The 13,212-nt window shown below is 39.1% G+C and overlaps 1 protein-coding gene across 1 annotated transcript in view; it reads right to left on the reverse strand.

Moving 5' to 3' along the window:
- Positions 1-3,802: 3,802 nt before the first annotated feature.
- The window catches only part of CMTM8 (CKLF like MARVEL transmembrane domain containing 8), a 37,668-nt gene continuing 28,258 nt past the window's right edge, over positions 3,803-13,212 (reverse strand). Inside the window, exons 2-4 of the mRNA XM_067292462.1 lie at positions 12,231-12,404; positions 6,632-6,748; positions 3,803-4,334 (exon numbers count right to left, since the gene is read on the reverse strand). Coding sequence (XP_067148563.1) covers positions 4,251-4,334; positions 6,632-6,748; positions 12,231-12,404 — 375 coding nt within the window. The 3' untranslated portion in view covers positions 3,803-4,250. The remainder of the gene's footprint in view (positions 4,335-6,631; positions 6,749-12,230; positions 12,405-13,212) is intronic.

Genomic DNA, 13,212 nt, shown 5'->3' on the forward strand with positions numbered 1-13,212 from the left:
GCTTCGCTTCGCGTTCCGGGGTCCCGGGAGGCGAGCTCCGCAAAGCGGCGGCCACCGCGCCCCTCGGCAGCCTCGCGCGGGCGGCGAAGGGCTCTCGAGCACGCCTCGGAGACGGTGCCTCGGCACGGGAGATGCGCTCCCGCTTCATAGTGGAAGCACGGCTGCAAACAGCATCTTCCCACGCAAGATTTCATTCTTGCCAAAAAGTAAAAAAAACCCACCCAAGCCTCCTGTTCATGATCTCATAAACAATAAATGCTTATGTTAAATGGGCAGCAACAGGCAAAAGTGTAATGAATGTCAGAATGCCTCAACCACGGTTTGAATTAAATCATGCAGAGGCACTAACAAAACTCAGCAAAGGAACCTATATATTTCCTCAAGTTTAAAAATAACTTCTTGTTTTGCTTTCTGAATACATTGGCTATCTGATCCATAGCACCATTTCATCTGGTTTTGAAGAAAACAGCTCACAGACAAGCAAGGTAATAGGGGACCTCTGAGCTGGTTGTACATCACCGTTACGTTCACTGGAAGAGTAACCCCATCTCCTTATTTCTTTTGTCTGCACTTAGGATATGCCTTCTTCTCAGATCTAACTGAGGTATCAAAATAGCTCCTTGAGCTACTCAAATTGTCTTAGGAGGGACGAAAGGTAACTGAAGTATATCTCCCGCACAGATAAAGGGCTAGCCTAAGTAATTTATGGAGTAAGACAGGGTTTGTACCTGTAGGCAGCAGTCCGTATTAAACCAAGTAGTATATACGCTTTGGCTTTTATTAGGCCAGCGAGTAGTTGTAATAAAAGATATTACAACTACAAAAATTGTTGGGAGAGGTAATAAAAGATATTACCTCTCCCACCAAATTTTATCTCATTAAGACATCAAAGCTACAACATTGCTAATCTGCACAAGAGTAAAACGCTAGCTGTGGAGAAAGAGGAGCTTTTTCTAAAAAGCTTCTTCTTTCCTCTTCTACTTCTCCCTACCATTCAAGTTCAGAAACATGTATATAAATATATAGCTTTCTTGCAAGCCCTGTGGAGGAAGGTTCTAGTAACTTCTGCACTTTCTATTAAGAAATGTTCTTTTCTTACTCACTGATTCAGCTTGTTTATTTCTTAATTTCTTCACTGGGGCTCTATGATGTGAATTCAGCCCCAGTGAAACAGAAACACCTTTACATTAAAACAAGTAGAGTAATAGTCATATTTTATACTCACAGAAATACAGGCACCTTCCATAAAGCACTGGCACAAACTCAACATCTAAAACACTGCTGAATTTGAAGCTTTGATTATAATTCTTCTACTATTTACTTGCATCTTGGCAAGTGCATTAGGTATGATGACAATAAGAGGTGTGGACAACTCTTTAAAATAGAAGACTGATCACCATAAGTTGACATCAAGTATCCTTACCATCCTAGCATGTCACATGGGTATATATGGGTGACCTGCATTTTTCAGAGATACTGTTTGTTTGAAACAAGTTATTTATAACGTATTTATAACGTTTCATTTTGCGAGTTGATTCAATCTTTTTTATTCTTCTAAATATCTGTATTAAGGACTTAACTAATGATTTCATCACTTAACAGTTCTTTTAAATAAGGTTTTTTTCTGTCTTATAAATACAAAGAAATGCCTACAGCCACAAATCTCGTTTTAATTGTTATATGGTAATGCACAGCTAGCTTATCTTCTTATCAATGTTAGAACATACAAAAGCACAGGTCATAGTTTGCAAGTCAGCATTTTTATTAAACTAATACAACTGGAAGAAACAGATAACCTTCTGGGTGCTTATGCCTTTCTTCAGGCTTGAAATAGAAGCAGCAAACTTCAAAAGTAATTCTCAGATTGCACTAATTGCTCCAATTTTAACTAGATATTCAGATCACCTGAAAAATAGACAGTTGTTACCTGGGGAATAGGTGAGAAATGTTAGTAAAAGCATGGGTAATGGGATGATTCTCTTTCTAAAGAGAAAGTGTAAAGGCAGGTAAAGTTATAGTTTATGAAACAAAGCAAGGCCAAGGTAGTGAGGGAAATACCATAAAACCAATCTCTGCCTAGTACTCACTTTTAAAAATTCAGAATTATACATTCTAGCTCCCAAATTTGCTTTTGGAAGACATTCTGCATTTCTTCTCTTGATCTGCATTTCTTCCCCTGAGGATCAGGGCCAAAAACTCAGAGATGAGGTAGTTACTTTGCCAGAAGCATTCTCTAGATGGTAATAGTGTGTTTCTGTCTTTCATTAATGGGTTTATTCCAACATGCAGTGGCTGTTTTCTTGTATCTAGTTTCCAAGAGAGTTTTTGGTAAACTGCATGAAACATTACTCCCTCTTAGCTATACCTCTATCCACAAATGTTGTCTTGCTTATGACCTTAGACCAGACCATGACAGTTACCACAAAATCACGAAACATTTATGCAAACAGTCACATTCTTTGGGCTTAGATATGTACATCCAAATATCAGAGAGAATTTCTATTACTACTCAGGTATTTTTATTGACAGGAAATCACTGATGAGATTTTAATTCTGGTTATGTTTCCAGTCACATTTTATCAGTTGACATTTGGATTTTTACACCTTTGATTTTTTTCCAGCAATGGAAAAGAGCATACAGGATTTAATGACACATTTTATCTGTGTAGATAAGATGCATAGTTGGTAGCCCTTCTTCATTCTCAGAACTGGATAATTTTAGCAAGCAGCAGACAGCCTGACCTTTGTTGTGCAAGCCAGATGCAATCTGCAGACAAATATAGGTATTTAAATAATATCTTGGCTTCCCTTATATTGAAATCCTGTGACTCCAACAGATAGTCAAGAACAAAACAATGTGATCAAGAACAGAATTAGCTGACTGCTGATAAATCTTCCTAGCTGGAGGGCACACGCCATTTACTTACACAGAGAAATAAAAAAGTTTTTTGAAGTAATAAGATTTCTCTATTACTAAATATATTAGGCAAACTCAGTTTTTGAAGACTGGAAGAGAGTCCAAATCCTCTTAAACCAGGGAGAAAGGATTTACCAGTAATTTTAAATGAAGAAACTTTAAGTAATATCACACACACACACACAAAAAAAAAATCATGATCCTACTCTTCAGATAATTCCTGGAAAAGATTTCTTAGGCAATTTGTATTTGTCTTGAAAGTCAAAATCCTCTGTCATACTTTTGCTTGACTCAAAGATATTTAAATATGAGAGTCAAATTAAAAACTTTGTTTGTTAAACTAACAACTTACAGATGATGCCATTAGAGAGGGAAGGAGGGAGGGAATTCTTCATTTCTGCCACTGTATTTTGACAATTCTATATATAACCTTTACATCATTTAATAGTATTTAAATATCCTAATTTGAACTGGGACAGATTACTGGCCTAATCTGAGGGGGAGAAAAACCCCAGACCTCTGATAAACAAAAAATATTACCTTTAGTAGGTGCTTTGTGATATTTTCAGTAGGTTAAACACTGAGCATTAAAGGACTGGAGTCTAGACTTATGCCTTGGAGCTTGCTGGATTTGAAAACCCTGTTAAGATAATGTGTTTCAAAGGCAACACTCTTTCAGTGAGCTTCAAACCTAAATTAAGAGGTTCCAAAAGCAATCTCATGCAGATGTCTCCTGCAACAGTAAAAATATGATTATAAGAGGCTATTAGGATATGCAAACTGAGAGTATCATCAGAATTCTTAGTACTTTGTATTCTACTCTGAAGAATAAAAGACCCACCCCTCCACTCCCTGTTTACCAAACACACAAAGTTGGGTCAATTATTTATTTATTTTGAACCTTTGGGGATTTTTTTGCACAATGTCACTTTTTATACATAGTAACTAGGCAATATCAATCTTAGTGTTGATTTGTAGCATTCAGTATCAAAAAGTATACATGTAACACTTAAAAAGTTGCATTTACAAAATTGGCACATCATCCAAGTAAGGTTTATTAAAGGTTTAGTCATAATATCTACACAATGTCTAGAAAAATACTGTGTTAATTTTAAAAGAAACAGTATGAAATTTTATGATACAGTACAAAGACTATGTTAGCTGTCACTAAAGATGATATTGCATTATAAATACTCATTTTAATCTAAGCTTAAAATACATTATGTCAATTTTAACAGAAGTATCCAAAAAGACTTCACCCTTCTTCCAGACTTCTGTCACGAGTATAATCCTCAAGGTATTTTATACTACAAAACTCATTTTAACAAAATATTTACTGCAAAGTTCGTGATCGCCAAGATATAAAGCTAAAATAGGTATTCCCAGCATAGCAGGAGGTAACCACGAAGGCAAAGAACTGTAGAGAGATGGAAAACAACAATAACAATATTAGAAAACATATTTTAGAGCATCATAATTTCTATGAAAAATTATTACTATGAATTCTCTACTAATGAATAAAGGTTTTCCTCACTGCAAATAATAGTGACTACAACCATGTTGAGATATTACCTTTTTGTTAGAAATTGGTTACCGAACAAGCCTTCTGCAGCAGGCTTGGTTTATTTTACATTTAACGACTGTAAAAACTATACAATATCAGTGGTGTTGCTTCTACAGTCCTTGCAGCATATGCACACGTAGACAAAAGAACAGCTGTGAACTAATTCAGTTGTACTGATAAAGTCCAATTCAGTGCCAGCAGTAAAGTTCCTATTAATCACCACAGGTTGTTCAAAATAGACAGCTTATGATAAGACCATAATGTTTTCTGCTGGTAGCTGAACCAAATAAAGCTGACACTGCAAGCAGGGTTAACACTACTTGTCTTGAAGGTGAGCAGGGCTGGCACAAGAGGGAGCAAACACAAGTTATAACAAAGGAAAATTCCAGTTAAATACTAGGGGGAAAACATTACGATGAAAGTAACCAAACACTGAAGTAGGGGCCCAGAGAGGTTGTGCAATATCCATCCTTGGAAAAACTCAAAACTCAGCTGGACAAGGCCCTGAGCAGCCTGACACAAGTTAGCCCTGCTCTGAGTGGGGGGTTGGACCAGGCAATCTTTGGAGGTCCATTGCAGCCTAAATCCTTCTATGCTTCTAATAACATCACTTGCTTATATACCATCATTGGTCTGGATAAGCACTTCAGCTCTGACAACAAGGCACTACTAAGCATGTACACAGGCAATAAATCTGAGTCCTCCAGTAGAGGACTTGGTTAGTCTTGATCTGTAGCACCAAAAACTGTAGATGGTGATGTAAAATGACTACACAAGGAAAATATAGCATTCCTAATTTCCTATAATTTTGTTTTCTTATGAAATAAAGCTCCATCTAAAATTTTTCCAACAGAGAATGCCCACTGGGGGAATAGTTGATTTGCTAAATTCTCACAAACACACATAAAAATCCATAATGGGTTCAGAGAGCAAGAATCTACATTTAATAGAGCTTATTTAGACAGCGCATTAGATAAATAATATTAGGAGGTATTAGAAGAGATTCCAAACACCCCAGGAGATATTGAGCCTTCATGCATTTTGCATAAAATCTGAATCAGCAAGGAAGCTTATCTTGCAGCAAACAAGCTCCTGTCAACAGCACTGGCTGAGTAATAGATCAGTAGCTATGAAGTGCCAAGAGGAGAAGACCCGGAACGCCACAGAAGCAACAGGGATGCAGTTATCCAATCCCCAAGACAAAGAGCAGGTGTTCAACTCTCTGTGTTCATCACTATATAAAATAAGCTGCAGACAAAAGACAGGATTTGTGAACAGGCCAGAGGGGACAACTGCAGATGCACTAACAGCCAACAAAGTAGCTGTTATTCAGAGTTACTCTGAACAAATGAATTTGAACAATGTTGCTGCAACAAGCAAAGAGTTCTTCTGCAACTCCCCTAACTAGCTAGAGAAGGTCTTCACTGACTCAGTTGGTGATAAGGCTCTTAAAAAAAAAAAAAAAAGAGTATTTTTTTTTACCCACATCAACTGACTGGCTTGAATCTCCAAATTTAAGTAGGAAGCCATTAATGTCAAACTAATTAACGATTTGCATCCACTTTAAAACACTTGAAAGTTACATCACTGTTACCCACCGAACCCAGAGAAAAGCTTATCAGAAGCAGAGGCTGTAACAGAAAGAGCACTGCAGAAACAGCAGCACCACTTCAGCACTTCCCGAAAGCACTGTGTGCATGCCTCAGCTCACAAAAAGGTGAACGCACCTTATCAGCATCAGTATAAAGTCAGCTGAGTTAGTTTAAGCTGCTTTTGAAGTTACTTAAGTGCACTGAAGTTATTCAGTGGTCACTCAATTTGTTAACTCTGATGTCCTGGCTATAACTTCTGCCAAGAGAGCTAGCAATAAATGGGGGCAGGGGAGGGGAAAGCAGTATCATGTTCAAAACATTACAGCCTCTTCTGCTGCGACTGCCATGTGCTGGCTGAAGGTACTCAGACTTGCTAGTCATCTCCAAGAACTATGAACTAAGTTACAGCTATCCGTAGATTTTGTGCATGAGCTTTTATACCAGCCTGTAGCTTTTCAAAATCCAGAACACATGCACTTCAGTCCTCACCTCTAGCGAGCCTTCTTTTGATACACCTTTATTAGATCTAGAACAGATTTAAACAAAAAATGCACTCACTGAAGAAGCTGCCCAGCTGTTGTAATTGTGACTGTTCAGTTCTTTGGTAACTGAAGATGCATCTACAATGGCAGCAATGAGGTACAAAATGAAGGCACTTCCATTAAAACACAGACCCTGTTGCAAAACAAAACAAAATGACCAATTCATATGCAAATACATTTGCTACCATTTTCTACTGCAACGTGACAAAACTGTCCTCTGAAATAATAATGTACACATACAATGTGATTCCTAATGATCTTTCTTTCTAGTCTTTAGCTATAAAATTAAAATTTAACTGCTTAGTTTTAACACTCAAATACATTAAAGCACCTCTGGACAAACTCTGTTCTCTTCATCACACTGAACCCAGAAGAGTCTAAAAGCCAGTGTATTGTGGTTTTCCAAAAGTGAAAATGAAGACAGAGCTTGGTTATCATGATCTAAATGTTTGGCAGTGGGAATATAACATTATACAAAAATGTATTTATTATCTATATATTATCTATATATTATCTATAAAAAACAAAACAAACTGCAATTTGATTACCTTTCTAATTTATACAATGATACACTGCCAGAGCGAATGAGTTCTGCACACATAAAGAATATTGTTAGAAAGCTTGCAAAACTTCATCTTTATTTTTGAAGGAGATAAAGACGGGGTCAATTTTTCAGTCAGTATTCTTCCACCATTTGGTACCTTTCCTTTCTGTCTTTTTTTTGAGAGGAGAAAGAAACAGATAAAATCAAGGAAAACAGTCTGAATGGACTACATGGGTTGTCAAAAGATCCATGGCAGACGTTGCATTTTCTTTTTTTTCTTTTTTTTTTTTTTAGAAGCACTCACATCTCAGGATACCTATGTTCAATGCTAAGAAAAAAACAAAGGAGAAGACATTGATCTCCCATAACACTACAAAATAGGAACAAGAGCATTTTTTTCTGGTTTTGCATGCAAGAGAGAACAGGAAAGGAAGGAAGCAGGCAGGTCAGATAGGAGAAAAGACAGACAAAAAGGTATGAGTTTCTTTTTTTAAAAGTAAATAATTGTAATCCTTTGCAATTTAGTTACTTGCTACTTCAAGGTCATGACCACAGGAGGTCTAATACTTAAAAAAAAAAAAAAAAGTCCACCTTGCTACTTGTCCAAGGCATATGAATTTGTCCATAAAATACCCTTTTAATGCACTGATGCGCTAAGTGGAATACCCGTGACATATTTTGCACACATTTACAATTGCAGGAATTGGTAACTGTCAGTTCAAGCCAGGTCCTACTGTTGTACGTGATCTGCTCCCTTCAGCTTCTGGCCCCGTGTTTGCACTCCAGAGCGTCATACAAGTATCATAGCCCTTAACTGTGCTGTCCCAGTTGCCTCCAAATGCAGCCAGACTGAAGCAGCTCCAACTTATTAACTTGCATGGTGTGACCCAGGGGATGCTAGGAATATACATCAATTATTCATTACTGAATTCATCAGTCACCAGCTCTGACAGAATCTAAAAAAACCCCAAAAGTTGCAGCCCAAGAAGAGAAGTTCAGAAGGCAGTGACAGCAGCTGTATCCACATCAGCAATTCCCTCTGTGCAAGACAGTGTGAATCAGCACTTGAAGTGGTTGGTGTGGAAGCTCCTCACATCTCTCTCCAGGACAATCGGTTCAGGCAGACTTAACTTCAGATCAGATCGAGTCTGGCCCACTGCGGCACTTTCCCATGACACATGTGGTTCAACGTCTTCTGAAGGAAAGCCATTTCAGAAACCCTTGCTTGCCCGACTGCAGGCTCCTCCAGGGAGCACCACACTGTGCTTCCATCTGTTAACATGTCACTCTTCAGTCACCACTGCCTACATGAGACTTCACAGGCAAAAAGCCTTCTTCTTGTTCCTCCTAGTGGCCTTTGAGTGTCACTGCAGTATCTGCTGCCCGATCCTGGTCCAAGTTTGGACATTTCACTGCAAGGGAGAAGTGGCAAACTAAATCTGGCAGCTGCAGCAGCAGTGCCATGAGAACACCTTGAATAAACTGGGGCCTGGTATCCTGTACCTTGTTTTCCCAGGCAAAATGGAGGGGCAAAACATCTTCCTGGGGTTCTGGCCACTGCAGCCACTTTGCTCAACAGAGTCCTGGGCTTGGGAGATGAGTGCGGACTAGTGGGACCACACTGTCCTCGGGAGACAAGATGACAACCAGCAGACACAAAACTTACAAAGGTAGGTAACCTTTTTGGCAGCTGATGTCATCATTTCACTATTCTCTCCCAATCATCTCAGGAGCTCATATCCATGCCTAAGAGAGCAGCTGTCACCTATGGGGCCCCAGAGTCTCCCTCTACCATGTGTCAGGAACAAATTAGTTTGGGGTGGGCAAGCCTCTGCAGACAAAGTAGAGATGGAAGCCTCTGAGGCCATCCTCTGTTTGCTCACATAACACGTGTAGGTTACATGGATGAAGTCATCCAAGCCTGTGGCTTCACAGCTGGGAGGGAGATCCACCTTCCCATGCAGCACACAGTCCACAGCAGCTACAGCTACATTCGCTGCAAGGGCTCCCACAGTATTGTTTGGAAACTGTGCATGCGTGCACATCTCATCTGTGGCCTGGCCTCAATATGTACTTGTCCAGATCTTTCTGCCTTCATCCCAAGAAATACTAACATGCAGCAGGCTGCCACAGGCCAAGCCCTGGAGCTTTGGTTTAGTTTCCTCTGTAAACAATTTAATTTGCTTGTAACAAAACTGCTTAAAAACCCAAACCAATATGAAACAAATGGAGACAACAGGAGGATTTACTTTAAGACTGCTAGTGCTCCAAGCCAAACCACTGATGTACACACAGCCACCATCTGCTGCCATTCACAAAACCTCAGGCTGAGGGCAGAAAGGCCTCTAAAGGCATATTGGGTGGAGGCTGCCCTGCCTGTCCCAAGTGCTTCTTGTGGAAGGTGCACTGAGAAAAGCCAACCAAGCAGCCTATGCAGTCTGACCAAATTCAGAGCAGTTTGGGGGGCATGCACAGTCTCCCGTGACTCCTAAATCCTTGCAACTTCAGAACATTTGGAAAAAAGCCACTTTTACCCATGTTTCCACAGAGTGCTGTGGGCAGTCCCTCACCATTCAGACGGAACCCAAGGTCTGGGATTTGAGGTTCAACTTATATGAGTGTTTTTCATCTCACCTATATCAGCTGATTTTAATAAAAAGTATTATCTCTACTTACAAATCTCAACTCTCTTTGTCTTAGCTGGGCAATACAGTAATAAACTGTGAAAACATAAATTTTAGGACAGGATGCCAACAGTTGGCAGACTCAGGAGAACTTCTGTAAAGCAGTGATTTCCAAATCCTTAAATTTGATAGCCTAGAGTATTTGTTGTTGTTATTTTTAAATTTTCCGTTCCAAAAAGACTCATTTACCCTGGAAAGCTACAAATCCCTGCAATATCTTGTCATGTAGAAAGGAAAAAAGAACATAATTTTTGAGAAGTGCTGCTTTGGGAAATAACACTGTTGGGGAAGACGGAGTGCAATGCTAGCTGATTGGGCCTTTACTGCCAATATATTACTCAAACCAAATGGTTCATGCTAAATTTCCATCTGCTTCTTAAATTCAGATTTACCAGATTTTAAAAGCTTCAATTGATTGTTTTAGCAAAAAACTTGCACTGTTAAAGATAGGCAGTTTTGGAACGTATTGTTTAGGTTAATTTGCAGAAAGTAACTATGTCTTAAGCAATCTGGTAATGTGCTTAACCTGCAAAAAATGAATTTATGACAGAAGTCCAGATAACTTTGGATTTTGGATACTGCATACAATAAGCACAGGCTGAGCTAACTGTCACCTTAGGAGGCAGAGCAGCAACTAGCAGAGACTGAAACTCAGAATACTCTGGAGAACGGTGGGGAGGTTGGAGTCAACTCACTGACTCAGAAGGCGTGCATCATGTCCTCGTGAATAAAGACATTAACAACACCTCCCTGAAAGCAGGCCCAACATTCTTCTTGGCCAGCCAGGAGTGGAAGAAGGCTGTTCCCAACAGCTCTTCTAATACCTTAGGGCAAAACAAGCTGGAATGCAAGTATCCTTGTTTTGTTTTGCATTTATTTTCTCTTCAAATTACCTTTTAGTATATAGGCAAACTGCCGTTTGGACCTACATTTATGTGATCTTATCTGTGATATCTTTGTAACTCAGAGCAAGAAATACACTCAGTATCAAGCAGAAACATATCAAATATTCCAGCTTGTCTACCACATAGATCAAGGGCAACTCATTTACATGCAGCTACTGCCTGATAATATTGTTAAATTAATAAAAGAGGGGTAATAACTAAAACTGGATTCAAATGGATGCAAAGATGTTTTCCCTTTGAATGTACTTTACTTACATCAAATGCAATGAAAAAAACCCCAACCTCTAAACATACCCAGATACATCACTGCTGTAATTGAAATAATCCAACATTTCTGTAACAATGTTATATCCCTAATGGTAATTGCTGGTCATGAAACTTGAAAACAGAGAAGCTATCTGAACATAATCCTGCTTGTTTTTATTAGTAATTGCTATAGCTGACGGTTTGTTACAGCAACCAATGGAAGACAGAAAAAAAAAAAGTGTACTCAATTTTAATCATATACACAGTATAGCTGATAACCAGCTGCTTGAACACAGAATTCAAATATATTTTTTCAGAACAATAACAAACTTCTAGTTAATAATCCTAGCTAATAAAAAAATTAAAAGTAGTATCTCACTATATCAGGCAAACGCAAAGCCAAATTTGCAGTAATTCTTGGATGGGTCACAAATAGATGTTGACTGAGGTGAAAATGATTTTTAGGATTTATTTCACTAAAACCAGCATCAGTTACAACAACCATGTAAGAAATATACTGTTGAGAGGTATTGCCAGCAGGGATTATTCAAACCACAGAACTTGGACCTGAATTTCAGGTGCCCATGACATTTTTCTGTACTTAAATTAGTTGTTTATCTAGTTTTCATTAAGTCTTGAGCTAATATCAAAGGATTACATGGGAGGTATTTTACATATATAAACACTAATAATCTGCAGCACCATTTTTACAGTAGACCATATATAGCTCGCGAGATTGCTGCTACCTCTGAACTACCTTTTCTTTTGCCCTAGCACAGGAAGACTCCTGTTTAAGATCCAGGGTCCCATTTCCAATTCATGGTGTTGACTCAGGTAGGGATTTCTACTGTTTAAACCCTAGGGCCAGGTCTGTTAGCTCAGGGGCAGAAACAGATTCAACATTCTTCATGGGATATAATCACTACGGGGGGGGGGGGGGTGAAGAAAGGCCACTGTGCATAAATATGAATCACATGCACATTATTAAAAATAAAGTCACTTGATCAACCAATGAACAAAATGGTGGAACACCACAGAAAATGTTTTTAAAAGTGTCTGGGTAATAAAGAGGCCAAACTCTGGAGGTATGCAGAAACGCAGTTGTTAGGGAAAAAGTTGCAAAAGTCACCAGTACAGTGGATTAACTACAGTTGTAGAATACATTAATATTTTATTCTCTTCAGCACCCAGCAAAACCCCAAAAGTGTAGCAACAACAAAGACTAAGTGTATTTACCACCATGGTCCATGGCACCTGGGGGATCCTGGTGTAGGTCATTGTCATGTAGATGATCAGAAAGAAGACGGTGAGAACCCAGTAAAAGACAGCTACAAACATCACCCAGCCAAAGGCTGGATATAGAAAGTATTCTGTTCCAGCAATCAGGGTCCACACCAGCAGTCCTAAAACCTGCAAAAGTTATGGAGAAGAAAGATAATTGTTACACAGTTTTAGATCTTGTATATTCATTCTAGGTCAAAGAATGACATCACTTTGGGGGTTTTATAGGGGTTTTGTAGGGATGATGCATACCACAGAAGACATCAACCTGCTGCTTTATAGAACAACCAGAAATATGAAACAAAAGATAAGCAAATATTGTTTTAAAGAGAGACTGCAATTCCACAGCAGTTTAAGCTGATATAAATCAGCACGGTAATCCCAGCCTCCTCCTTGCTCCAGCCGTACAAACTTGCTCCCTCCCTTGTGCTAGCACTGCCATTCACATAACTATTTGATGAGCCAGTTTGGGATGCCATGCTGACAGAACGCTAAGCCAACAAAAACCAACAACAAAAAACTTTTTGCTATGGCAGGACGTCACAAAGGGAAAGATGAAATTATGTGCCTGAGTGTTGATTTAGCTCACCTTTAACTGTTAAGGAACTATATCTGCAGTGGTTTTACAGCTAGCTCTCGAAATGAGTGCTCATTCTAGACATATAAACCAAATGGGAGAAAACGTCATAGTGATTCACACTTGAATACCAGCCAGCTTACATCCATGAAGGTAAATACTGTTATTTTGCAGTCAGTAAAGTCACTTGGGAAACAGAAGCCTGGAAAGGACCACTGGGATCTTCAGGTCCCATCTGCCACAGTCACAGGTGACTGAGCAATTAGGGTCTAGTTCAAAATGGTCCACAAAACACCCACTCTGTGGACTGGCAGGCACCATAGGCATAAAACAACGCCCACGACCTTCTAATAAACATAA

This window comes from Apteryx mantelli, chromosome 2 (assembly GCF_036417845.1).
Source record: "Apteryx mantelli isolate bAptMan1 chromosome 2, bAptMan1.hap1, whole genome shotgun sequence".
Classification (NCBI taxonomy): domain Eukaryota; kingdom Metazoa; phylum Chordata; class Aves; order Apterygiformes; family Apterygidae; genus Apteryx; species Apteryx mantelli.